General features: G+C 42.8%; 1 protein-coding gene and 1 long non-coding RNA gene across 7 annotated transcripts in view; one reads left to right on the forward strand and one right to left on the reverse strand.

Annotated features, from left to right (window-relative positions):
- The window catches only part of ARHGAP22 (Rho GTPase activating protein 22), a 424,298-nt gene that overhangs the window by 213,114 nt on the left and 185,531 nt on the right, over positions 1–25,653 (forward strand). Inside the window, exons 1-2 of one of the 4 annotated variants that reach the window (XM_069067253.1) lie at positions 9,097–10,526; positions 10,825–10,899. The exons of 2 other annotated variants lie outside the window; for them this stretch is intronic. In XM_069067253.1, coding sequence (XP_068923354.1) covers positions 10,469–10,526; positions 10,825–10,899 — 133 coding nt within the window. In that variant the 5' untranslated portion in view covers positions 9,097–10,468. Of the gene's footprint in view, positions 1–9,096; positions 10,527–10,767; positions 10,900–25,653 lie in introns of those variants that run through there. One more of the 4 variants, XM_069067255.1, reaches the window with a different exon arrangement.
- On the reverse strand, positions 4,459–10,801 carry LOC138145584 (uncharacterized). Of its 3 annotated transcripts, none has more exons than XR_011164258.1 (3): positions 10,666–10,801; positions 7,919–8,177; positions 4,459–5,786 (listed from the first exon to the last, which is right to left on the reverse strand). It is a non-coding gene; the product is annotated as an uncharacterized lncRNA (long non-coding RNA). The 3 variants fall into 3 exon arrangements; XR_011164259.1 differs by lacking the exon at positions 4,459–5,786 and adding an exon at positions 5,793–6,593; XR_011164257.1 differs by lacking the exon at positions 4,459–5,786 and having other exon boundaries at positions 7,860–8,177.

The raw sequence follows: 25,653 nt of genomic DNA on the forward strand, positions 1-25,653 counted from the left end.
GGAAATGCTTCTTGTAGAAGATGGAATTTTAGTTGGGACTTGAAGGAAGCCAGGGAAACCAGGAGGTGGAAATGAGGAGGGAGAGCATTTCAGACATGAGAAACAATCAGGGAAAATGCCTCGAGTACAGAGATGGTGTGTCTTGTGCCAGTAACCAAGAGGAGGCCTGTGTCACTGGATCAAAGATTGGAGGAGGGTGTAAGGAAGGGGGAGTGAGAATGGTATAGGATGTAAGAAGACTGAAAAGATGGGAAGGGCAGTGACCAGGTTATGAGTTGCTTTGAACATCAAATGCAGGATTTAAAATTTTATCCTGGGGTTGACAGGAAGCCACTGGAGTTTAGTGAGTAAGATGCGACAAGGTCAGATGTGTGCCTTAGAAAGATCACCTTGACATCTGAGTGAAGGGAGAGACTAGGGAGGCAGGAGATTTGAGACAAGGAGACCAACCATCAGGCTACTGCAGGAATCTAGGCATGAGGTGATGAGGGCCTGCACCAGGATGGTGACAGTGGAAGAGGAGAGAAGGGGGCATTAATTAGAAATGTCGTGAAAGTAAAATCAACAGGCCTTAGTAACAGAGTGGATATGCAGGGTAAGAGACAGTGGAGAATCAAGGATGACCCCTAGCTTACAAGCCTGGGTGACTGGGAAGATGGCGGTTCCTTTAACAGTAATAGGACAATTTGAAAGGGGATTGTTTGGGGGGGGAAGGCTGAATTTAGCTTTGTTTGAGCTTAAGATGCCTACAGGACATCCATTTCAAGATGTCTAAGAGGCACTTGGAGAGCTGAGACTGGAGGTCAGCAGAGAGCTGGATAGATAGATCTGAGAATCATTGGCAAGCCATATATACCATCTGGATCTTTGTTACAAGTCAGAAAGAGAGAGATGCTTTGGAAAAGCAGACCAATAATGTGCACAAGTTTCTACTGACAAACTATTCTCTTGCCTCATTGTTGTCTAGAAGTGAATGGCTCTTGAAGGCTATGTCTGAAGGTTCTACCAAGATTGACTATGGGTCTACTGGGAGATGGCAAGTTGGGTGTCTAAAGGCCAACTTCACCAATACTGAAGAGGTTTACCACCCAGCTGACCACAAAACGATGAATTTTCTGCCATAGCAACACTGGAAGTTTGTTACTAAGTTATAGAAGGGTTGTGATCATTTTCTGGCATAGTATAGAACCCCCCTAAATGTAATGAGAGCTTCTCAAAGGAGAATGACATGTAAGACCTTCCCAAAAGCCATGTTTGGGGAGGCGTGCTTACTGACATCCACATAAGACTGAGTCAGAGTATGATGGAATTCAGTTGTATTTTAGGAATTTACTGGAAAGGCACATGATTCAGAACTTGTTAAGATGTCTGATGAAAAGTATCAATACGGAACCTAGAAATTCTGTAGAAATACAAGATTATGCCATATAAACCTGTGTTCTGGATTCTGAATTAAAAAATCCAGAAAATATAATTATTTGCTCATTATTCCTACCAAACCTATCAGGCCTCTTGCTTTACATTTTGAAATTAGAGCTTTGAAATTTGATTTTTCCCCTGGTTTCATCTATATTTCCAAAGAAGATGAAAGTTCAGGGTCTGCAACCATCACTATCTTTATCGGCACCATCATTATCATAATCATCTGGTATGTCATGCTAAAAGGTGCTGGGGGCAAGAGTGGGAAGGGGCTTAAAGGGAATAGATCTCACATTCAGTGATCCCTTATTTCAAAGGGCTAATTGGCCCATGAAGAAAGGTATAATCTTATATTCTATATAAGATAAGAATATGCTTCTATCCATCCCGTGGTACATATCTGTAAATATTCCACATCACATCCTGGAAGATCAAAAGGTATATTCTAGTCTTGGTGCTATAACCCATAATTTGCCATTTGGGGAAAATGATAAAAAACTTACCATTAAATCAAGTGAAGTGAGGTTCTAGACTCTAAGGCTCCATGAAAGAAGTTATCTGAATTTTACTATCCTGGGTCAAAGCCCCAATCACCCCACCCTAGTTACAGACCTCTGTAACCCCTGTGGCCAAAATTGATGAGTTGGGTGGGGAATAGTACACCTGCAGAGAGGCAGAAAAGAGAAGGAAGACTCACTCTAAAAGGACTAAAAAAAGAGTCTCAGAGCCAAAGGTGTCATCACCTTCATCAATAAGAAGGTCTTCACTCCTGCCCAATTTCAATTTAGCCAGCTGAGACCGCCCCTTCAGAGACTGCGACAGCTGCTAAGAATCAGCTAGTACAAAGTGGAGATCGCCACAGTATGGTAGTGAATCCCAACATGCTGAGTGTTGAATTTGTGTTTGCCAAATGAGAGAATGAATCAATAAAAGAATGGGAAATCCCACATTAAATCATAAAGGAACCTTATCCTTTCATCGGACTCTACAGACTTGTTATCATTCCAAAAACTTTCACAGAATCTCAGAATCCTGGAGCTCGGAGGAACTTCATAAACTTTCAAATCTCATACCTGAACAAAAATCCCTTCTCTACTCATATGGCAAGAGTTCATCTGGCCACTGTGTGAAGGCCTCTAGTGAGGAAGAACCCACTACCTTCCCAGTCACCCATTTCACTCTTGCTACCTGTTAGGAAGTTCCCTGCCCCATCCCCAACCCCCATCATCAATCACAAATTTTGCTTCTTTGCAGTTTTCACCAGTGAACATAGGTCTGCCCTCTGGGGCTAAGCAAAACAAATTCAGTCTCTCTTCCATATCACACTTCTTCAAATACTCAAAGGATTTTATATATATACACTATGCCCCACCTCAGTCCTTTCTTCCCCAGCTTAAAATCTCCAATCCCTTTAACTGACGCTCATATGGCATGACCCCAAGGTTCTTTACTATGTTCCATCCCTAAACCTGTAAGGGCAGAAAAGTCTCAGGTGTGGTAAAGATTGAATCTAGGTAAGTGTATCCAAAGGAATAGATCAAAGCCAACATGGTGTGATGTCTGAGTCTCAGGACTGTTTTAGGTTGTCAGTGGCATCATGGTAGTTTGACTACTTTTTTTGAAGGGTAGAGAGACTCTGTTGGATGTTCCTATATGTGGCCACATTTGAACAAATCTGTAAACCTTGTAAAAGTTTATGGTTGTCTCATAGGATCTCTCCTCTAGGAGCAGGGACCCAGGAAGGTAGGTTGGAGTAGCAGATCCCAGACAAATAGCATCCTGGGCAGCCAATTTCATGGTAGGAGTGGGAATCAAGCTTACACCAAAACCAGGTTCTGGCAGAAGGTCTGCAAGGAGGGAAAAAGGAACTAAGAAGAGCAATCTGAATGCCTTATGGTTAATATTTAGGACCAAGATTGTACCATATAAACCTTTTTACCTTACACAATGTTACCCTCTTCATATATCATTGCTAGCCAATGCCTCTCTTGACCAGCTTTTGGCCTGGAATGTTTGGTGGTATTTTCAATAATTGGGTGAGCAATGGGTGAAACAGCTGCGACAAATCATAGATGCTCTATCTCATCTGTTTTGGGATCCTCCAGTATTCTCCGACATCTAACTGTAGGCAATTTGCTCTAAGAAACGAATCCAGAATATCAGTAAAATTGTCAGAAATTGGATCTGAGAGGCACACTTACCCTAGTCACTTGAACCAGACCCTTAATAGTTGAACGGTTTCAATAGAGATTTTTTTTCTTTCATACAAACTTGGCAGCTTTCCAAAGAGCTTGAAAGCTGATGCTGTGAAGGCATTATATGGATTTTATTCAGTAATAATAAACTCAAGGAGGGCAATATAATATAAAAAGAGCACTGAGTTTGGAATCCTGAGATCTGCTTTTGAATTCTGACTTTGCCACTTACTGTTTTTTCGGGGGTGACTTCCCCTGTGGGCCTTCTGGTTTTCTTCTCTGTAAAGGGGGGAAGTTGGACTACATGATCAATCATTAAAATCCCCTCCCTGTCTTAATCCTCTGAACCCAAGATTTCCAAAAGAGGCCTTAATGATTCCACAACCCCAAGGCAGTTCCATAGATGTAGAAATCAACCATTGGATCCCCATCAGCTATTTGCTGACCACTTACTACAAGTTAGGCTTTGGAAAAGGCACAGATGCCCCTGCTCTCATGGAACTCACAATCTAATTTAGGAAAGCAAGACATAGAAAGGTCAACTAGTCTTTTTTTAAAACCAGAACTGTAATTTCATTGGTATAAGGAACTGATAATGAGTAAACCCCTTCTTGTAGTACAGGTTGGCATCCTTTTCCCCCCTTCAACTCATAGCCTTAGGTCACAGCCTAGGGGCACTAAGAGGGTAGGTGTCTTGCCTGGGATGGCATAGTCTGTGTGCCAGTGCCAGGACATGAATCCCTGATTCTGAAGCCAGTCCTCTATACCCTACACTCAAGCTGCCTCTCTTAACTAGGAGGGAGGAAGGAAGGAAGGAAGGGAGGAAGGAAGGAAGGAAGGAAGGAAGGAAGGAAGGAAGGAAGGAAGGAAGGAAGGAAGGAAGGAAGGAAGGAAGGAAATAAGCACTTATTTAGCACCCACTATATGCCAGGCACTGTTCTAAGCATTTTATAAATATTATCTCATTTGACCCTCACAACAACCCTAGAACATAGGTTATTATTATCTTCATTTTATCATTTCATTTTACATTTGGGGAAACTGAGGCAAACAGTGACTTGTCTCACACAGCTAATAACTGTCTGAGGCCAGATTTTCTTTAAATGCTAAACAAAGTATTTTATATTTTATCCCAGAAGCAATCAGGAGCCACTGAGGCTTCAAGAGCAGGTTAGTAACATAGGTTTGTGATTTAGGAATATTAATTTGGTGGCTGTGTGGAGGATGAATTAGAGAAAGCAGAGGCTGGATGCAGGGAGTGCTGTTAGGAGGCTTTGCAATAGTCTGGGCAAGAAATAACGAGCGTCTGGTCTGTGAATAAGTAAGTGGAGGAAAAGTGATGGATGTGAGATGTTGTAGAGTGCGATCAGCAAGACTTGACAAGACAAGAATTAGCAACTCCCAACATTATGTCAATAGAGAAGACTGCGTGAGCGGGGGGGCTGGGACAAAGTCCAAAGAAGTCTAATTTTCAAGCATTTGTTCGCTCACCAGTCTGTTCATTATGAATGCTCTGGGTATCATCCATATGCACACTAAAATGGCATGTTATTCATACGTTCATCCATGTACACAGTGCATACAGTCCATAATTACCAGGCTCAGCTCAGAGCTGGGGGGGGGGGGGGACGGCAATGGAGAAGCAGCAGAACTCATTCAGAGCTCAGCATTTTCTTCTGGGTGTCTGATGGATTCTTCTTCTATACAAGCACTCCCCAAGGGTGTTACCATTGCTTCCTCTTCTTATTTCTGTCAATCAGTCAACAAATACTGAATAAGGGCCTACCACGTTCCAGGCATTGTGCTAATTGCTAGGGATAAAACTCATTTCTTAGTTTAATTCAAAAGGAAATAGAGTAGGAACATCATAGGATCGTAGATTTTGAGCTAGAAGTCTCAATTTCCAGATGAGAAACACTAAGGCCTAGAAAGGTAGTGATTTGTCTGTCCCATGGCCAAAGAGGCAGTACATGGGCAAAGGGGGTATTCAAACCCAGGACTTCAGACTCCAAATCCAGTGCCTCTCCCTGGGCCTTGTTTCCAGCCTTGGTCTGCAGGCAATCGCAAAGTTTTCAACCTCTAATTCTTCCTCTGGTCTTCAAACTGGATGAAATTCTTGTCTTCTCTTTATCTGAGTTTGACCCCTGATGTCAATCTTCAGTCCTTCATTTCCTGGCAACCAGATAACTAAGTAAAAGGTGGTTTTCACAGATAACATTCATAGAGACCACTAAGCATTCCTATAGCTCCTGCTTAAATCAGACACTAACTTGATTGTAACATTTATTTGCTTCTACCATTATAATAAGTTCATTGTGGTTATATAAAATAGATATAACACCTGGTTGGTTCCTTGGTGTAACACTGGCTTTAGCTTACTCTCTTCATTATTACTTGTTTCTCTTGTTTGCCTTTCATTCTCGAAAAGGACCAATGACATCAGGAGGGTGATGTCTTGACTTGCAAGTGAATTAGATTTAAGTGAGGCAGGGCTGTGCAAAGTTACTGGCCTCACTCTCTCCTCTAGAGTTATCAGAGTTCAGATATAGATCAAGATGACTGGCGATGGTCCCCACTCATTATAATTATTCTCAAGAGACATGAAATTCACAAATTTAGAGACATCTAATGTTCATACAGACTATTTGTGCCCGCTCAATTATTTGAGGCTTCCAAGCTCATACTGGTCTCATCAGCTATAGCTGGACCTACTGTACATTGACACTGACATCATGATATCATTTTGGACCTCTTCGAGCACAAAGGACAAACAACAATAAAACATCCCTTTATGTCCTCTCTGATACCTCCTTATGAGTTGAAGGTGACAGATCTTATCAATATGGAAAAGTTCGACCATGGCCTAGCAATGGGTAAGTTCCTTCCGTGGATGAAATCACATGAAACAAAGATGTAGCTCAGGACTATAGCTTTCATGCCGCATGCATTCATTTATTTGGCAAGTGTTTGCATGTCCAACTGCAAAGTAGAAAAGAAATAAAGGAGTGGTCCCAGGCTTCAAGGAGTTTACAATCTAGCCAAGCAATGAAGACACATGTATAATGAGTTAGAAAATAAATAAAGGGATGTAGAACCCTATGCTGAACTATGGATGAGACCTTGCCTTGCCTTATCCAGCCTGGCTGGATATCCTAATGCAGGGAAGCTGACTCAACTTTGAACTATTCTTGGATGTTGTATATTCCAAAATACATTTGAACTGTTCAGTGGGGAGTCTGACCCTTTCTAATAGGCTCATTCAAAACCAGCCTGTTCTGTAACTTCCTCTTAGAAAGATAAACGAGTGTTACTACAATGGGAGAGCTATGGATTTTTGCTTTGGAAACGTTAGCCCGGGATGTTAAACAGTCAGTGGCTCTCTCACTGGAGATACTATTTGGGAAGGTCTGAGAGATGCACTCTGGAATTTCTCAGGCCTCATTAAGCATGCTGTGACTAACTGATCTTACTTGGTGTTAAAACTGTTTTTAAATGACTTGGCAGAGAACAAAAGTCAGAATTTTGACTATTCTCTCTGCATTCTTTTTTTTCTAAACAAATATATGTTTTATTGAGGCCTTTTGTTATTTTACATCATAGTCAATTGGGATATACACTCCTTACTGGTATTGAACTTTCCCTTATAACAAATGAACAATTAAGCAAAAAATACCTGATATGTTAACTGAGACATAAAAGCAGAATAGGATGGTGGATAACACACTAGGCTTAGAGTCAGGAGAAATGAATACAAATCCTGCCTTGATCATTTACTAGCTGTATGACCTAGTTCAAATTACCTAATCTCCCAGAGCCTCAGTTTCCCCATCTGTAAAATAATTATAGCACTTCATAGACTTGTGGTGAGGATTAAATGAGCTCATCTATAAGAGATGGTATGGTACAGTAAAAAGACTATTGACTCTGGAATCAGAGAATCTGGGTCTGAATCCTTCCTACCTGTGGGACATCAGACAAATTGGTTTTCTGGTTTTGAATTTTCTCATTTGTAAAATGAGGGGGTTGGTTGGACTTGCTGGCCTCTAAAATCCTTCTGAGCTCTAGATTGAATAATCTATGTGGCACAGACTACTCTGGCCCTCATCACCTAAAGGCCAGGTAGTTATATTTCATTCCTCCCTCAGGGTTCTCTAGTACCCTTGAGAAGTTTTGGGTGCTGTCTAGGCTCTCTCTAATGGCTCTGGCCCCCGCTGACGGTGTTCCACTTAACCACTAACAGTCAGATTAGTTTTTATACAGAACTATTTACTTCAAAAGCTATTATCGAAAACATAAAAACTTACTCCTGAATCCTAGGACTAATCCCCTACCCCCTTTATACCATCTCAGGCTCTGGGGAGAGGAAGAGGATTAGGTTCGAAGCTTAGTTCAGTTCCTATAGAGCACAGTCCCAGTTTCAAGTCCAAACCCTGCTGTGAGGCTCCAGACGCAGGCACTCTGACTTCCATGCCAGGCTGGCTGGCTGCACCATCCCACCTGCAATCCTGGCTCCATGGTCATCATGGTGCGAACTCCTAGTTCCATGCGGATCACTGATGGCACCTAGAAACAGAGAAAGACAAAGAAAAATAGAAACAAACATCCCCAAGTCCATTTCTCTAAGCTGGAGTAGGGGAAGGAAGTCCTTCCCCTCTCACGGATTCAGTTCATGGTCCCCATGATGCAGGTGAACTGTGATCTTTACCCTCTGAATACAGCAAAAAGAATGGAGGAAAAGAGAGCAGCAGAAAAGACTGACCGGCTAGGTCTCTCCAGTTTTAAAGATACAGAGAGCCAATCAAAGGAGGTTAGTTATACCCACTCAAGTGGTAGAGGAAACAGAGGCCTCTTTGGTAGGCAATCTAGACATGCTCCTAAGGCCACTCAGGGGTACCTCCATGTTAGATGAACTAAGCATCGTGCCCAGACAAGCCTGGGTCACACCTCTATAATGCACTCTGCAAAACTTAAAGTGATCTGTGTCCTGATTCTATCACTAACTGGGTGATCTTGGACAAGTGACCTGACTAAGCTGGGCCACAATGCCCTATTCTGTAAGAAGGAGTTGGCCCTGATGACTTCTTAAATACCTTTCAGCCCTCCATCTATCATCTGTTGATCATTATTGAAAGAGGACCTAGACCTGGCCTTGCAGGCACAAACATCTGGGTTCATGCCCCTACTCTGACACACACTGACCATCTGATCCTGAGTAAATCATTTAATCTCTCAGGCAACTCCCTAAGTTGGTAAAGTATAGGGCAGGTGCCAGTCTGCACTGGTAGTGAGTTCTTCACTGGGAGCTCTCTACCAGGGGTTCCATAACTGTTTATTTTCTTAAAAATATTTTAATAACTGTATTTTGACATAATTGATTTCCTTTAAAATCTTATTTATGCATTTAAAACATTCTTTTTTATATTTTTTTTTAAATTTTAGACTCAAACGTCAGAACACAAATACAGAACAGAGAAAAGAAAAAAAATATATTTTTCTGAGAAGGACTGCCAAAGGGAGCCATGCCACAAAAAAACTTTGTTAATGACCCCTGTTCTATGCTGATGAAATTATAGATATGGTTAAAATTTATTATGAAACAGCATTCTTCCCTGGTCTCAGCCCCCCACAAAGGGAGGTATGCTGTATTATCTGTTGCATTATCTGTAACATTCTTGACTCCTCCCAAAAAGAGGGAGGTGTGCTATATTATCTGTACTCTGGGACCAAAAATGCCTATTCCAATTACTCTAAATCTGGCTTCCTTTTAGTATTCTTGACTCCTTCTTTCTTTATAATTCTCCCTCATTTTCATTAACTGAAAATGCTTTGTCAGGATGCTGAGCAAGCAGTCTCTCTTTGCACCTTTCCTCCTGGGGAATTGTGACAGAGCTGAAGATGGACATGAAGCCCACTGGCAGTCCATTAGAAGACTTGGTTCTGCTTAGAGGAGCCTGCATTGGTTTTTTTTTTTTTCTTGTTTATTTTTTTTTCCTTTCTCTGATCCTTCAAACTTAGTGCTTGTGGGTGGGCCCTATCAAAGAGAGAGCCTCGTGGGGCCCTTTTCCAGCTCAGGTTCCACTGTCCATGGAAACTTTACCAAGGGATCCCCACCTTCACCTGTCGCTATCACATCTCTCTCCCTGCACGAGCGGCTTCATTTTCATTTGACAAAAAGGAAGATAAGACAGACTAACCAGCAGCATCTCCAACAGATTGGAAATAAATTAAAGAAATTGAGACCATGGGTCAGGTCCTCTTTGGGGTCTGGGAGCTGATGGGGATTCATTGCCAAGCAAGTCAACTGGCAAGTGTTGTCTCTGCCTGTCATTGTGCTGGGGGTAAGGGGCATTGCAATTAAAAGGCTCACGATAGCTCAGTGAACCAGAGGACTATTTGCTACCATGGGGAGTTGACCTCTGGGAGAATCAGAACCCAGGGTGCTTGCTTCCCCTAACTGCAGAAAGCCTCCAGGAGCTATTGTTTGCTTTGAAGCCGGCCTTTAACGTGGGCGGGCAGAGAACAATGATACCTCCTTTCCCTTCTGCTAACAGCATCTTGGTCTTTTTATGCCCACTTAAGAGTTTACATGCAGAACCAGTCAGCTGCCCTCTGGCTCCATGAGAACAGGCATCTGCTGCTTCCATAAAGCCCCCTCTTGTGGCCTTTCCCCTCCTTCAAAGAGGTGACAATAAGTCCTGGAGATTTAACAGGCGAGGAAGAGCTAGGGACACGCAGGGAGCCCGAGCCGGGGTTGGGGCCCGGGCCCTGCCCAAGCTGAGCAGATAGGGGCGGAATCCCCAAGGCCACAATCTGCTAGTTCTCAAATTGATTAGCAGGGTCTGTTTGTGTTGGGGATGTTTGCAGAGCTTGGCAGGGAGGGAAGCTGGTCTGCATGCACATCTTGGAGGGTTGGTGAGAGTTGGGAAACAAGCAGGGAAAGCTGTCCGGTCGGGCAGACGGGGCTGCCCCCAGCTGCAGCAGGGCGCAGGGTGGGGGTGGGGAGGGGGGGGAGGGAGGGGTGGGGGTGGAGGGAGGGGGTGGCGATGCTCACCCTGGCCATGGGGCCGGAGCGCTTTGCAGAGCCTGCTGGCAGGCACCCCTTGCAATGCTGCCTTTGGACCTGGGCGCCTGCGGACGGTGCTCCAGCGAGAACGCAGCTCTGCCCGGGGGACCAGCGGAGATGACTCTCTGACCCAAGGCTACTCGGCAGGGGCGCTGCACCTCGGCTCGGCCATGGGACTGTGCTGCTGCAAAGACTGGAAGGGACACCTGCGGGAATCCAAAGGTAACTTCCCTTTCCCCCACGTGGCTCTGCGCTGCTTGGGACCTCGGGGCTGCTTGGAATCTCCAGAGCCTGGCTCGGAGCGCAAAGCTCCCCTGCCTCGCTTTCCCCTTTGCTGCTTCCCAGAAAGTTCTTGTGCTTCCTCATTCACCGCATCGCCGTTCTGGGCTTACTCTGGGCAGCTGTTTGGGCTGTCTCAACTTTGGAGCGCACTCTGTGGGGACTGAAAGCCCTCAAGGACTGATTGGTCCCTCTCCCACCCCCCTTCCTCTTATCTAGAGAGATGCGTGAGCCAGGACCAGACTTTGCAGTCTAGACTCAGCACCTGGGACTGGGGAGCCTTGGGTGAAGTCGGGGTTAAAAGGCGAAATCTTTGTTTCCTTATTACTCAAAATCTCGAACCCAGAAGCCCAGCCTCAGTCAGCTCTAAACACATCTATTTCAAGTTATCTGGTTCCTTTTCACTCAAATCCCGGGACCTAGAACCCCAACCTTCCTCACCTCTCCACATACACCTATCTCAAGCTAGCCAAGTCAACACAATTTGAAAAAAAAAAAAAAAAAGGACGGTGGGAGTGGCCTGGAGCCCTTGGTTTGCTGATCCCACTCAATGGAGACTTCATTCATTTTAAAGTGCTTTTGTTTTTGGCTTGATCTGCAAGGGGAAAAGAGAGGGTCATTTATTTTCCTCTCCCCATCTTGTCACAAAATTGGAAGAAGGGATCATGACTCAGAGGTTTCCAAAGTCGTCTTTGAACCAATGAGGGGAGCTCCATCCGAAATACAGCAAGGTTGGATGCCGACCAAAGCCAGTGGAATATGCTTATGATACTGCATTTTATGATTTCCTGTCTATACTCCTTGGCTTTGAATAGTCTGTCCTCGTACAGACATATGGCGAGTCCTACTTAACCCTTGTTCAACAGGGTTTCTGGAGTTCTTTAAGAAAATGATACATTCCCCCCATGTCCTCTTCAGAAACAAAGAAGGCACAACAGCAAACCATGGGGCAGACGTGGTTTTTAATATAAATTGATGCAATGCCCCTCTTTTGTCAGATTTATAAAAAATTATATGCTTAGTCCGAAGTTAAGGGTGGATGGAACCCTGGGTACTTTTGAAAGAAGTCCAGTGTTCAATACCAGTGTCATTGGGAGGGGGGGGGGGGGGGGGGGGGGGGGGGGGAGGTGTGGCGTATCTGAACTTTTTAATGAATAGGGTAGCTTCCAGTGTGGGGATTCTGTTTGTAGATGCAGACTCTCGCCATGCATGCAAATCAGTGATTCTTCCATAAATTGATTGAGTTTTAGAGAATTGCTTGGAGGCAGTGATAGGTGAAACTCATGGCCTTAAAGCTGGTATGTGTTCCAGGAGGACTTGAACCCAGATCTCTGATTTCAAGGTCAGCCTTCTATTCATGATATTGTTCTCATGGGAAACTAATCAGAAGACCTTCCTTATACTTATGCCAACCACCAGTAGTTGGTTTTCAGAAGCACCTGTGGATTTACATTTTAAGCCTTCTGTTATTTTCCCTGGTAGTCACAAGAATTTCCCTAAATGAGTTGTTGGAATTACATTTTCCAATCCATTTGCCTTCTGTGACTGGTAGAAGCTTCCAAAACCATCATTCAAATCCCATCTTTTTTTGTGAACTCAGGTAGGGACAGCACCCTAAGCCTAACATTAAGTGAATGTTCAGTGGGAGGCAAACCATCAAGGTAACTTTGTCAGGGATGTAGCAGATCCCAGCTTCTCCTTTTTAACATCTCAAGTTCATCTGTATGAGCCAGAATCCTGCTCAGAAGTTATAGGCAGGTAGGCCCATGAGAAATTTCACCAGAAAGAAGTCAGACTTTTTAAAAAAGTATTTGAGATTTGAGAAAAGATAGGCAATCCCCTTCCCCCCAAGATAGCAACTGCCCTTATCACCCTTGCATCTGTATCTGGCTGAATTGTTTAGCTTGAAGTTTTCAATGGGAATCATCCTGAAGCAGGCCACCCCGTATTTTGCATGCTGCAAAAAATGACAAGACTGAATCTACAATCAAATTGACAGGGAGGCAGAAAGATATTTTAGTGGCTGTAACCTTAACAGGGCTTAACCCCCCTACCTTTGAAATACAAGCCCGATACTTCATCCACTAGTCTTGTGTTCTTTCATTAACTAAGGGAAACACGGTGGGAGCCCCTGGTATTGTTTCTTTGAAAATCCTCTCAAGGGGGAGGGGTGGGGGAGTATGCTGGCTCAATCACCCTTAATATCACATGCAAAAATACCACTTGAGTAGGTGCCCCATTGGGGAGAAATTGATAGTCAGGATGTAGGATAACAGGAGTCCTCCATTAATCTTAAAGAAGCCAAAGGCTCTGTGAGTAGAGTTGGGTTTGCATGAGAGTGTTATAGGCCCCTAAGCTTGACAAATGCACTTGCTTTGAACTCTTTAGATCCTGCCTTTTGGATCTAATTGTTTCCTTGTGCATGTTTCCAGATGTTTCCATTATGCCTAGAACTGTGTCAGTGAGGTAAAACCTGAATGAAGGAGAACACGAAAATACCAGGCCCCCTCAATTGACCGGGATGTTCTGATAATTGCACCTCCTGCATGAGGGGCCTACCAGGTAGGGTAATAGACTTTTGGTTAGGAAGAGCTAGGTTCAGATACTGCTTTCGATAATTAGTAGCTGTGTAACCTCAGGCAAATCATTTGACCTCTGTGCCCCTCGGTTGTCTTCCCCGGTAAAATGAGGGCTTTGGACCTGAGGGCCTCTAAGGCCTCTGCCATCTGGAAATCTATGATCCCATGAACTATGATCCTGTTTTAGGCTTTGAACAGTATCTGCCATCTCAGGAGTGAATGAAAAAATTATCCCTAGGGAATAAAGAAAAGTAGCTGTCACAAAGCCCATGGACTTTATTCATTCAGAAAGGCAGGTACCAACCCTTGGTCACTGTCTGTTAGCTATATATATAATTAAAGTTATAGGACCATGAGGCTAAAGCTAAAGGACCTCTGAGGACATTTAATCTATCCTCTGTTATTGTTGTTGTTGAGTTGTGTATAACTCTTCATGACCCCATTTGGAGTTTTCGTGGCAAAGATCTTGGAGTGGTTCACCATTTCCTTCTCCCAGCTCATTTTACAAATGAGGAAATTGAGGCTAACAATGACTTGCCTGGGGTCAAACAGCTAATAAGTGTATGAGGCTGGATTTGAACTCAGATCTTGCTGACTCCAGCCCCGGAACTCTATCCACTGCCCAGTCTAGCTGCCCATGACCCCTCATTTTACAGATAAGGAAACTGAGGGCTAGAACGTTCCCCCTGACAACCACTGGTTCTTCCCCAAGCTATATCAGCTGGTATATCTTATATGGTTGTAGTTGGGGAAGAGGGAGAAGGAGGGTAGGCAGGAGGAACTGAGCTACTCTTATGGCAAGACCTGATTTTGAATTCTGCTTTGTTTTTAGTCTCCCTATCTGTAAAAGGGGACTAATAGCATCTATCTCACAGGATAGTAATGAGGGCCAATTGAGATGGTGAATATCAAGCACTTTGTATGCCTTCCAGTGCTATACATAAACGCTAGCTATTATGTTATGTTATTCTATGCGAGGCACTGCAAAAACCAGTCCCTGCCCTCAAGAAGCTTACATTCTATCAAGGGAGAGGATTTATAGATATATAGAATAAATATAATAATACTAATAGCATTTCTAGAACAGTGCAAAATTCTCGACGTGTCTTATTTGTTGCTCATTACAACCCTGTGAGGTAGGTGCTGTTTTCATCTTGTAATTACAGATGAAGAAACTGAGGCTAAGAAAGGTAAATGCACTTGTCCAGAGTCATAAAGATAGTAAATATCTGAGACAAGATTCAAACTCAGGTCATTCTGACTCCAGGAGCAGTGAAGATAGCTCTCCACTGTTCTATCTAGCTGCCATAAGGTAATTTGGAAAAGAAGGAGAGTGACAGTTATGAGAAGGGGAACTGGAAAGGCTTTGCATACTAGGTGGTACTCCAGCTGAGTCTTAAAGGAAATAAAGGCTTCTGTGAGGTGAAGGCAGCTAGATGAATTCAAATTCATCCTCAGATGCTTACTAGCTGTGTGACCCTGGGAAAGTCACTTACCCTGTGCCTGTATCAATTTCTTCAACCCTAAAAGAAAGATAGTAATAGTACCCACCTCCCAGGGTTGTTGTGCAGACCAAATGAAATAATATTTGTAAAATACTTAGCATAATGCCTGACTCATACTAGGTGGTTGATAAGTGCTTATTTTCTTGTTTTTTTCCTTCCTTTCTTCAGAGCAAGGCAGATACCAGTGCAAATGTGCAGAGATGGGAGGGGTACCATGTGTGAGAGATAGCAACTGGCCGGCTAGGCTAGACTATTGAGTGAGGGGAAAGCATTAAAGTATAATGAGGCTGGAACGCTAGCTTACCGCCATGTTGGAAAAGTCTTTGAGAGCCCATTGGAAGAGAGTATATTTTATCTTCAGTGTAATAGGGGTTCTTCATGGGTACCAGTGCAGTACTCAAACCATCTCTCCATTGTCCCTCTCTCTGGCTATGGTACTGGACCACTTTCTCTTCCATTCACTCACTCACTCAGGTGCTGTTGGAAGATCACTTTGTTGGTTAGTAGAGGATGTATTGGAGAAGGGAGAGGCTGGAGGTAGGGAGTCCAACTGGGAGACTGGAACTTTATTTTCTGGATTCTCTTCTATCAGTTCTAATATGTAAATCATTGCTCATTCATTCATTCATTCATTCAATAAGGACTTACCAATGTGCCTCCTATATGGAAAAAACCTCAAGCACCTTAAATTCCATTTTAGCAATAGGCTATCACCTCTTTCTGCTCCTTTGTAGAAGAAATGCACATGAATGAAAATAGTTAGAATAGACAATTCTCCAGCCTTTGAGTGAATACAAAATGCTTTCTACCCATTCTCTCCCACAGTAATCTTGTAAGATTAGTAGGGAAAGTACTATAATCCTCAATATATAAATTAAGAAACTGAGGCATGAAGTTTAATGATTTGTTCATGATCACCCAAGAGCCTAAAATGATAGAAGGAAGCAAGGAAGCAGTCAGATACCGTATGCTTGTCAGACATTGAGCTAATCAATTAACAAATATCATTTCATTTGAGATTCACCACAACCCTGGGAGGCAGGTGCTATTATTAGCCCCATTTTTATACTTGGAGAAACTGAGGCAGGATAGATTAAATGACTTGCCGGGGTCAGACCCAGCTCGTAAGTGTTGGAGGCCAGAGCCTAACTCTGGTTTTCCTGACTCTAGGCCCAGTGTTCTCTCCACTGTGTCTCCTGGCTGGCTGCCTCTGAGGAGGCAGAGGAAAAATACTCTTAAAGAAATTAAAACCTTTTTATTCGCAGCTCCATGATTATACAATGAGACAGCAGAACCCACACTCCTTGGGGAAGATAAGAGAGATGCTCCTGTGGTTTGAAGGCAAGTGAGGAAGCCATAGAAAGGCTAAGCAGAAAGTGAGTGTGGGAGAAGAGCCTAGTCCTATTGCTAACATTGATGTTTATAGAAGTCTTCAACGGCACCTCATCTTGCAATAACTGAAGAGATTGAAGCTGAATCCAGTAAACAGTTGGGGACAACTGGTGACCAATAAAACAAACAGACTCAGTCTGATGAATTTTGGAAATAATGTCTAATGTTTTTTAATGAAATTTTTATAAAATTTGAACTCAAATATTCCTGTGGGCAGCCAGACCTAAGCCAAGCCATCAGAGCTTTGCCCAAGGGCACTAGAATTGGTTTTCGATTTTGTTTTGTGTTGTTTTGGGTAGGCAGGGTGTTAATAGCATCCACATTATTTTAATAGCATTAGAAAAACTGAGCTGAACACATATATTTAACGAGAATCATTAGTTAAAATAAGAAACCAGGAGGTGTTTCTCCTCCCGGCCCTCGGCCAGCACTCCTCAGCTGAGACCCAGCCTGTTCCATCTACCAGAAGAGGTCTTCCCAGGAATAGCCGGGGTCTTGGTCTTTCCCCCACAAGGGAGGTGCCCCATCTCTCTGTCTCTGCCTCTCTCTCATGCATACACATATGCATACACACCAAATTTGCCTTAACTGATTGATTTGAGGATATACTTCATGTTGCTTGAATCAAATATGTTTTGTATTGTTTATTCTTGATACAAAAGTTGCCTGCACCAACTCTGTCACTGGGAGAAAATGTACATAATAGGATGGAATACATCCCATTTGAGTGGCCCAAATAAAGTGCTATATTCCCCAACATCTAGCACAGATGATGCCAGGTAGCATGTGTCTTAGGTGGTAGGCAGCATTTTTTTGGTATTTTGTTTTTAGAAGAAAAAACAAGCTCATATCAAGAATTGAGTGTTTTTCTCTTATAATAGGAAAGAATGTTTTAGAGGGACTATGTAGAATTAAAAAGATCTTCTTGCTTTTTGGACACACCATGGATGCTTTTCAACATGGGCAGGGTCTTAAAAATAACCCGTCTCTTCTTTCTAAGGCCACACTACTCTATAGGGAGCAGTGGTGAGCCTGAGGCCCCCATGAAATCTTCAATCATCAAAGACAGATGTAAGCATTTTCTCACTAGACTGGACTTAATGAGGTCAGGAAAGTGGACTAATATGTTTTAGAAAGACTTGTGGCAAGTAAACACAGAGTCATAAAATGTTAGGCCTATGAAGGTTGAAATACAAAGATATTTAGACTTAACCCTCATTTCATCAGAAAATCCAACTAACTGGAACACCCTTCCTCCATCTCCACCCCTATGCTGTACCATTTCTGACTAGTCAAACTTTTATTGTACAATGGCCGTGTAGAAACTGATGTAGCTTGGGAAATACCCAGGCTCATTAGTGAACAGTACTATGAAGCTTAAAAATAGCATTTCCCACTTATATTTTCTTTGTCCTGAAAATTCCAGAGAGGTTCACTATACAGAAAATAGACCAATGAGGTTCAGGGGAAAGCCATCACCCCTACCAGAGACCCAGAAGCCATGACCCTCTTTTGAGATCTGCACAACCTCAGTTTCTATTCTCCACTTTTCCCACGCTTCCTTACTTCCTGTTCTCAGCTGAGTGGAGTAGGAAGGGGTATTTCCAATGATGCTTCTGGGCAAAGGGCAATGATCCCATATAGTCTAAATAGGGAGTATGTTTGCTAAAATAATTGCCTTTGTAGCCCTGAATCCCACTAACAATGATCATCATAATAATATCTTGTATGTAGGAGTTCATTGGATCATGGATTTGTTGCTGGAAGACCATTTAGTTGATGGCTTCTTGACCTTTCTTATGTATTATGAACCCTTTTGGCAGCAATCTCAGGATAGTATTTTTCAAAGCAAAAAGTAAAATACATAGGATTAGAAAGGAAACCAATTCAATTGAAATACAATCCTCAATATATTTTTTAAAACAAGTTTATGGGCTCCAGGTTAAGAACCCATGATAGTTCAAGTCTTCATTTTATAGATCGGGAAACTGAAGCATAGCGGAGTTAAAGGACCAGCCAAAGGTTAAGTGTTCACGATGGAATTCAAACCCAGGGCTTTCTGACTCCTTATCCACTAGGCTGTATTATATAATTTGATCTTCACACCAATGCTGTGAGGTAGATAGCACCACTTTCCAGATGAGAACAGAGAGACTAATTACTTATCTGAGGCCATTTGAGGACAGAGGACGTATAGTGGCATCAGTTGAAGCCAGGCAACAAAGTCCTGGCTTCTTCTTAAAGGACTTTTCTTGTAGTTTTGTAATTCACTTTTAGACTATGCTAATGTGCAATTCTATTAAATTCCACAAGCAGTTGTTAAGTGCCTACTATGTAGAAGTCAATCATTAAACATTAAGCCATACTCTGTGCCAGCATCATGCTAAATAGTAGAAATACAGAGACAAAAATCAAATAGTCCCTGCCCTCAAGGAGATTATAGTCTACAGTGGAGGTACAATAAATATAAAATTAGTAAATACAAAGTACCTCAGATTTCAAGAAGAGGAGCAGAGAGCTGTTCTCCCAACTATTCTGATATTCAAAACAAGTTTTCAAAAATTCAGGCGAGTCATTTAATTTAATTAAATTAATTTAATCATCTATTTAAGTGATTCAAGGATGTACTTCTCTCTGCTTTGACTATAATAAACAGTTAAAGGGATTTGTAACTCAGCACGGCCTGACTTAGTGTTGGGGTAGAATTCTTTTGGTTTTCATAAACCAAGCTTCACCATGTTGGTGCATCAGCTATGGACAGAGTTTATTATTCTGCCTTAAGAAAAGTCAGAGGTGGGGACTGGGTCCTGGGGCAAACAGCTGCCCATTCCTCTTGGTTAACGGAATTCATAGCTACTCCCCTGCCTGTCTCTAAGCAGGTCTGGCAGTAGGAATTTTCATACTTGGAATAAGTACCATAATCGTGTGTTGTGCTATCATTAAAGGGGAGGTAGGAAACAACTTATGGCGATAATTCTTGGGACGTCCATAGAAGGCCAACAACGAAGAGTGAGGAAGATGAATAGAGATAGGAAAACCTCTCCCCACTTGAGTAGCTGGTATTCTTTTTAACAATTCACACCATTTTCTATGCTATGTTGTTTCCATACTGCAGAAGGACTGGAGTGCCTGCGGTAAAATCCTAGTCTCCTTTGCCTAGTTATGGCTCTGCCTCTGAGCTCCCTTTCAGGCTTGTGAGTGATCTGAGATTTCTTCAAGGTACTAAGAGAATATATAAATCCATGTTGGGCCAAAGCACAAAACCGATACCTCTGCCTCTGGTTTGTGGGGAGTGGCATTTTTTTCCTGAGATGGTTTAAATGACAGCCAGAGAGGGCCAGGATTCAAAGTCAGAGGACACAGGCTCAAACTTCAGCTCCCCTAAGTCTTGATTTCTTTGAGCCCCCAGTATTCAAATCTATAAAATAGGGACGATGTTTGCATTAACATTTCCAAAGGATTCTTTTGAGGAAAGTGCTTTGCAAATGTGAGTTGTTAAGAATATATGAGATTCTGGAATGCTAATCCTTATATGATTAATTACAAGGGGACTTTGTATTAATTACAAGTGTTTATATTAATTAGACATTTTTGTATTAATTACAAGTGGACCATTATTCAATAATCTCAGCTCCCTAGTTACTCAGTATTCTAATATCTCAAGTTGGCTGGGTAATAATACTAATGATGACTGATAATTAAATGGTGCTTTTCAATTTTTGAAAATGCCTTACACACATGAATTCATTTTAACCTCACAAAAGAACCTGGGAGGTAGATGCTTCAGTTTTACTCTCCACATTAGGAGCTTTAGAGATTTAGTTACTAACTTGGAAACAAAGCTAGTACTATGTCAGAGAGAGAGCTGAATGGAAGTTTCTAGAAGGCCAGAGTCAATCTTCCTACCAAGATGGTCTCTTATCCTGCTAATTTACATAAAATTTCCATTGATCTAGGCACAGTTTGAAGGTCTAGTTCAAGGGTGGGGAACCTGTGGTCTTAAGGTCACATGTGGCCCTCTAGGTCCTTCTGTGAAGTTTGGATGCAATCAAAGGGTCTCAGCTGAGGAACTAAAGAGCCACGTGTCATCTCAAGGCTGCAGGTTCCCCCACCCCTGGCTCTAGTCTTAAGCATGAATTTAATGTTGGTTTGTAGTGACCTTGACCTTGATTTCTTCCTCTAACTGGTCTGAGTAGCACCTCATTCTAGTTTAAAAAAACTGCCTTTTTCTAAAAAACAATATAAAACATTTCAGCATCCATCTGCCACTGGATCATCAGGAGAGTGAGGAGAAACCCAGAGAGAAATATGGAATCTCAGAGCAGAAAGCAACTTTGGGGGCATAAGCAGGTGGGTCGCTGTGTGCTAGCCAAGGAAGAAAAGCATGAGGCATGCAACATGGACCGATGGGATGAAAGCTGGACTCAGCAGCAGGGTACCTGGGCTCAGATCCCAGCTCTTTTGCTCTCGGTAACCCTTGTGATTTTGGCCAAGTCCTTGCCTCCTCTTCCTCGTCTTTAAAATAAGTGGTTTGAGCCAGACGCCTTCCTAGATCCTTTCCAACTCCCACGTCACTATCTCTGTGATTTCTCCTAACTCTAAACTTATACTCCTGGGAGTCTATATGCATTTTAATTCTTAGGGATATTTCATTTAGAAGTTGAGTCCTGATGGCTCCAATTCCCCAGTGGAAGTCTCCTCCAATTAGCCCATGCTCTGGGAAAAGCAGACTCATGAGACACTCCCTGGAGGGTTAGATGGCTGCCCCAGAAGAAATAGTGAAGAAATAAAGTTGCCTCTGTCACCCTGTCCCTTCCTTCTCACTCCCTGCTCCTCCAGAAGTTTGGAAAGGCCCTGTCTGCAGGGGCCCTGCTCAGGCTCGGATTTGGAGAAGCCTCTGAATGCCCTTCTGCTGCTACCCTCCTTACTAGTCCCCTCTCTGTACAAGAAACAGATCAAAGACTGGTCTGTGATTGTTGATGATGTGAAGGAAATCCCTACTTGAGGTCAGGGTTGGCCTAGATTATTTCCAGTGCTGGGTGTGCCTTTGAACTCTGGAGTTCTGAGATTTAGCATGACCAGCTGATATCAGGCAGCATACACTTGAGAAGGACCGAGTTTCAGAACCTTGAATGCCGGAGGCTAATTTCCAAGAACTGTTTGGGGGTCAGACTTCAGTCACCACCTAGTGTTGTCAGTAAATCCCATTAAATTAGAACCACTATCTGTTATTTACCTATGGTAGTAGATAAGGGATAAGAGTCATGGTGTGTGTGGGGGGGGGGGGGGGAAGGGGAAGGGGAGGGATGCCTTCCATGAAAGAATGGGATAATACTGCCCCTGAAGCAGTGAACATGTCGGTGTAGGAGCTAGGGAGGGAGGGCTTTGGTATAATGTTTTATACACTTCCTTTTAGTTTTGATTGGATCATTTTTTAAAAGCATAATCTTGAGGTTGTCTGTACAGTGGTAGTAACAGCTGTCTGGAAGTTCTATCCAGGAATTTAAACCAAAACAAACATTAACCTTTGTCCTTGTTCATGCTAAGCTTTGGTAATATAAATAGGGTAAGAAAGTAACATCAATCTTTTGGGGTCTGGTGAGCACTCATATTTTCCTGGCCTCTCTCGCTTTAACTAAAATTGATGGGCTGCTGTGTAGAAAGAGGCAATCTTTGATTGGCCTCCTGAATAATAGGTTCTCTGGAAAGTAGAGAATCCTGGGTCCACTCAAGAGTCTATCTGAACCTATTCACGATGAATCAGACTTAACAATAGGCTTGGCATGTCAGAACTGGCTCTTTGAAAACTGTAGTGAGTAACCCCAAGTCTGACTTTCATATGTGAACTAAGCAAAAGGGGAGGGGGGCTCAAAATACTTCGTTTAAACTCATAGATGAATGAATGGAGAAACATTTGAACCCAGCATACCAAGCATTGTGCTAAGTTCTAGAAAACAAAGAGAAGTTTCTAATCTCACAAAACTAATTAGGAGGCAAGAGGGAACAAAACCCACATAATGGCATTAAATTGCAGGATGGAGAAAAAAACCCAGAGATTCCTGGAGTAGATTAACAGGTTCGATGTCAGTCCCTGTGGTTCTGGAGAGCATAACTACAGGGTAAGTGGCCTAGAAGGCTTCAGGACATGTGATAAGGCCTGGTGGTCTCCCATTCACTGGAAGGATTGTATCTGGTGACCCAACTCAACCAAACAGCTGCGTTCCTATTCCCATCTAGACGTCCTTATGAGGTCAGAGTGGTCCAGGGTCAGGACCACTGAAGCTCTTAAATCCAATCCTCTTAATGAAGCCCAGACAGGGTACATGATTTGTTCAAGGTCTCAGGTTAAAAGGCATTACAAATGAGATTTGAATCTAGGGCCTTGGACTCCCTGGTTAAGGGAGTCACACACCCTACCTGTTTACATTGCCTTTGTTCCCTGTTCTGTCTTTCAGGCATCATACCATCATAAGAAATCATCCTCAAAATCTATTCATGTCTGCAGTTTAACCATTCCCACCTATAGGTGGCCATTTTGACTGGTCCTTGCCCTCGACAGCCTTATAGTCTGAGTACACTGATGCGAATGAATATAGAGTACATACAGGAGACAGGATAAAAATAGAAGCAGCAGTGATGCCATAGTGAACAGAGCACCAGGCCTGGAGTCAGGAAGACTTGAGTCTTGTACTCTTCCTAACTGTGTGACCCTGGGCAAGTCACTTAACCCTGTTTGCCTCAGTTGCCTCATCTGTCAAATGAACTAGAGAAGGAAAAGGCAAAACACTCCAATATCTTTACCAAGAAAACACCAAATGGTGTTTTGTATTTGGTATATTTGTGTCCAAAGAGCCAGACACAACTGAAATGACTAAGAACAAGATTATCTCTACCTATATTGGTGTTGTCTAAACTATGCCTCTCCATATCAGCGTACTCGGCATTTAATAGAAAGTTAATAATATAATTTTATTTGCTATATTATACTGCATCCCTTGATTCCCCCATTACCCAAAGGATGAGCAGCCATTTCCCCTCAGACTGACATAGCACTTAGTTTTGCCCCTTTCTAAAAGCATTTAAGATGTCTGTGTGACTTTAGGTTGGTAATTGCACTTGGAATCAGAAAGACCTGGCTTGAAATCCTTCCTCTGGCATTACTTGCTATGTGATTATGGGTAACTCTCTTGTGTCCTGTGTGCTCTGTGCTTTCCTTATCTGCAGAATGAGGAATTCATGGGATCATAGGTTTTGAGCTGGAAGGGACCTCGTGAAGTCTAAACCCTTTGCCTCTGAAGGTGGGGAGAATGAGGACCAGAGACAGACACTAATATCTTTACTATCTACCTCATGAGATTGGTCCCAGGGCTCAGATGAGATGAAAACGTGCATCAGCTGCTTTGCAGACCTCTGTGTGACATGTTATTTTTGTATTATGGAAATCTGCGTACGTCTTATAGGATCATAGGGTCAGAGTTGGAAGATACCTTAGTGGTCATCGAGTCCAGCCCTTTCATTCTTTAGCTGAGGATACCGAGTCTGAGATCAGGGTAGTGACTTGCTGAAGGTCCCCAAACTACTAAGTGTCTGAGGTGGGATCTGAACTCAGGCTTCCCTAACTCAAGTCCACAGTGACATCTACTCTGCCACAGCATCTCCTCTCCTGCCTTCCAGACTGTAAGCTCCGCATAGGCAATGCCCACACCTTACCTAAAATTCCTGTCTCCCTCATTGCCTAGCTTAGTGCTCTCCACTTAGTAGTTGGATTTTGGGGTCATAGACCTCTAGCTGAAAGGAGCCTTTCAGATCACCGAGTCCCACCCCCTCATTTAGCAGATGAAAGACCTATGACTTAAACAGGGGATGGAAATTTGCCTAAGTGAGCAGAACCAGAATTCAAACTTAGATCCTCTCATTCTAAATCCAGAAACAAGTACTGTTCAGACAGCAGAACTCAAATTTGTACTCCGGCACTCAGATCCCAAACCTAGGGGCCTCATGGTGCAGACAGAATGGCCGTATACCTGTGAAAGGTGCTGGAAGCATTCATTGGCTGTTAGAGATAAGGGAACTCCTATGGAGGACAAGGCTAGTTTCTATAAATATATATGTCACGGTGGAGAAGCCTTATACAAGACACTGCCCACACTTCTTTGCTAGGCTATTTTGGGCCCAATTGGTATGAGAAAAGAGCTGAATTTCGCATTTTAATACTAAAAAGAAAAAAAAATTCTCCTATTTTTATCATATAAGTCAGTCATTTCGAAGCCCTGGTTCTAACCACAGTCAAGGATGCTTCCAATTAGCAATATTCTCAAAACAAAATGACTTTGAACTTGACTTGCTGACTTGCACAAGCACACAGTACATCAGGGTGAAGGGACCAGGGATTGTATAATTATGCCCAAAAAAGAGCCCATAGCAGGGTGCTCTATCTCCAGAATAATTAGAAAACATAGTCAGATTTCATATTAGTAATGATTGACATTTATAAGACATTTTAAAGTTGGCCAACTGCTTTTTTACATTTACAGTGTATTCCAAAAGCCTTGGTACAGTTTTAAGCTACTAAAGCTTGGGATACCCCGTGTTTTGTTTTTATTAATTTGCTTCTTACAACCACTTAGTGAGATAAGGGATCTCATTATCCCCATTTTACAGATGAGGAGACTAAGACACAAGTAGTCTATGATATGAATTAAGACCCAGTCAGCTCCTGGCTCCAAGCCTAGTTCTTTTTCTGCTCTGTGGTGGTGTCTCTTTGGGCCTCTACAACCCAAAGTAACCCTTTCCTTCTTCAGCACAAGACTTTATCTGAGGCACAGTTGTGAGGAAGAAGGCCTTGAGAAGCCAAATATGTTTAGGAAGTCCATGGTTTCACAAATGCCAGGTGGCCAAACCCAACTTTCAGCCTCTTGCAGGCCAAATATTATATCTGCCACTCACAGGGCATTTGAAAAAATCACTTTTTTTCCTTTCTGGTTTGATGAGTGTGACTGGTTAATTATTTGAGGTCAAAGCTCAAACAGCCACTGCAAACAGACCCCACTGTTTCTTTGGCTCAAGAGCTAGGGATCAAGGATATCTTTATCTTGCTGGGTCAAGCAACCCTTTGCTGAGAAAACAACAAAATAAGAGAAATAAATGAAGCCCTGAACTGACCAAACATTCCCAGACCCTGCTGTCCCAGGAGAAATGGGTATACTCAGGTAGAAAGACAG

Source organism: Petaurus breviceps, unplaced genomic scaffold, assembly GCF_028583685.1.
Source record: "Petaurus breviceps papuanus isolate PSGF00001 unplaced genomic scaffold, PetGlider_PUasm1.0 90740, whole genome shotgun sequence".
In the NCBI taxonomy this organism is placed as follows: domain Eukaryota; kingdom Metazoa; phylum Chordata; class Mammalia; order Diprotodontia; family Petauridae; genus Petaurus; species Petaurus breviceps.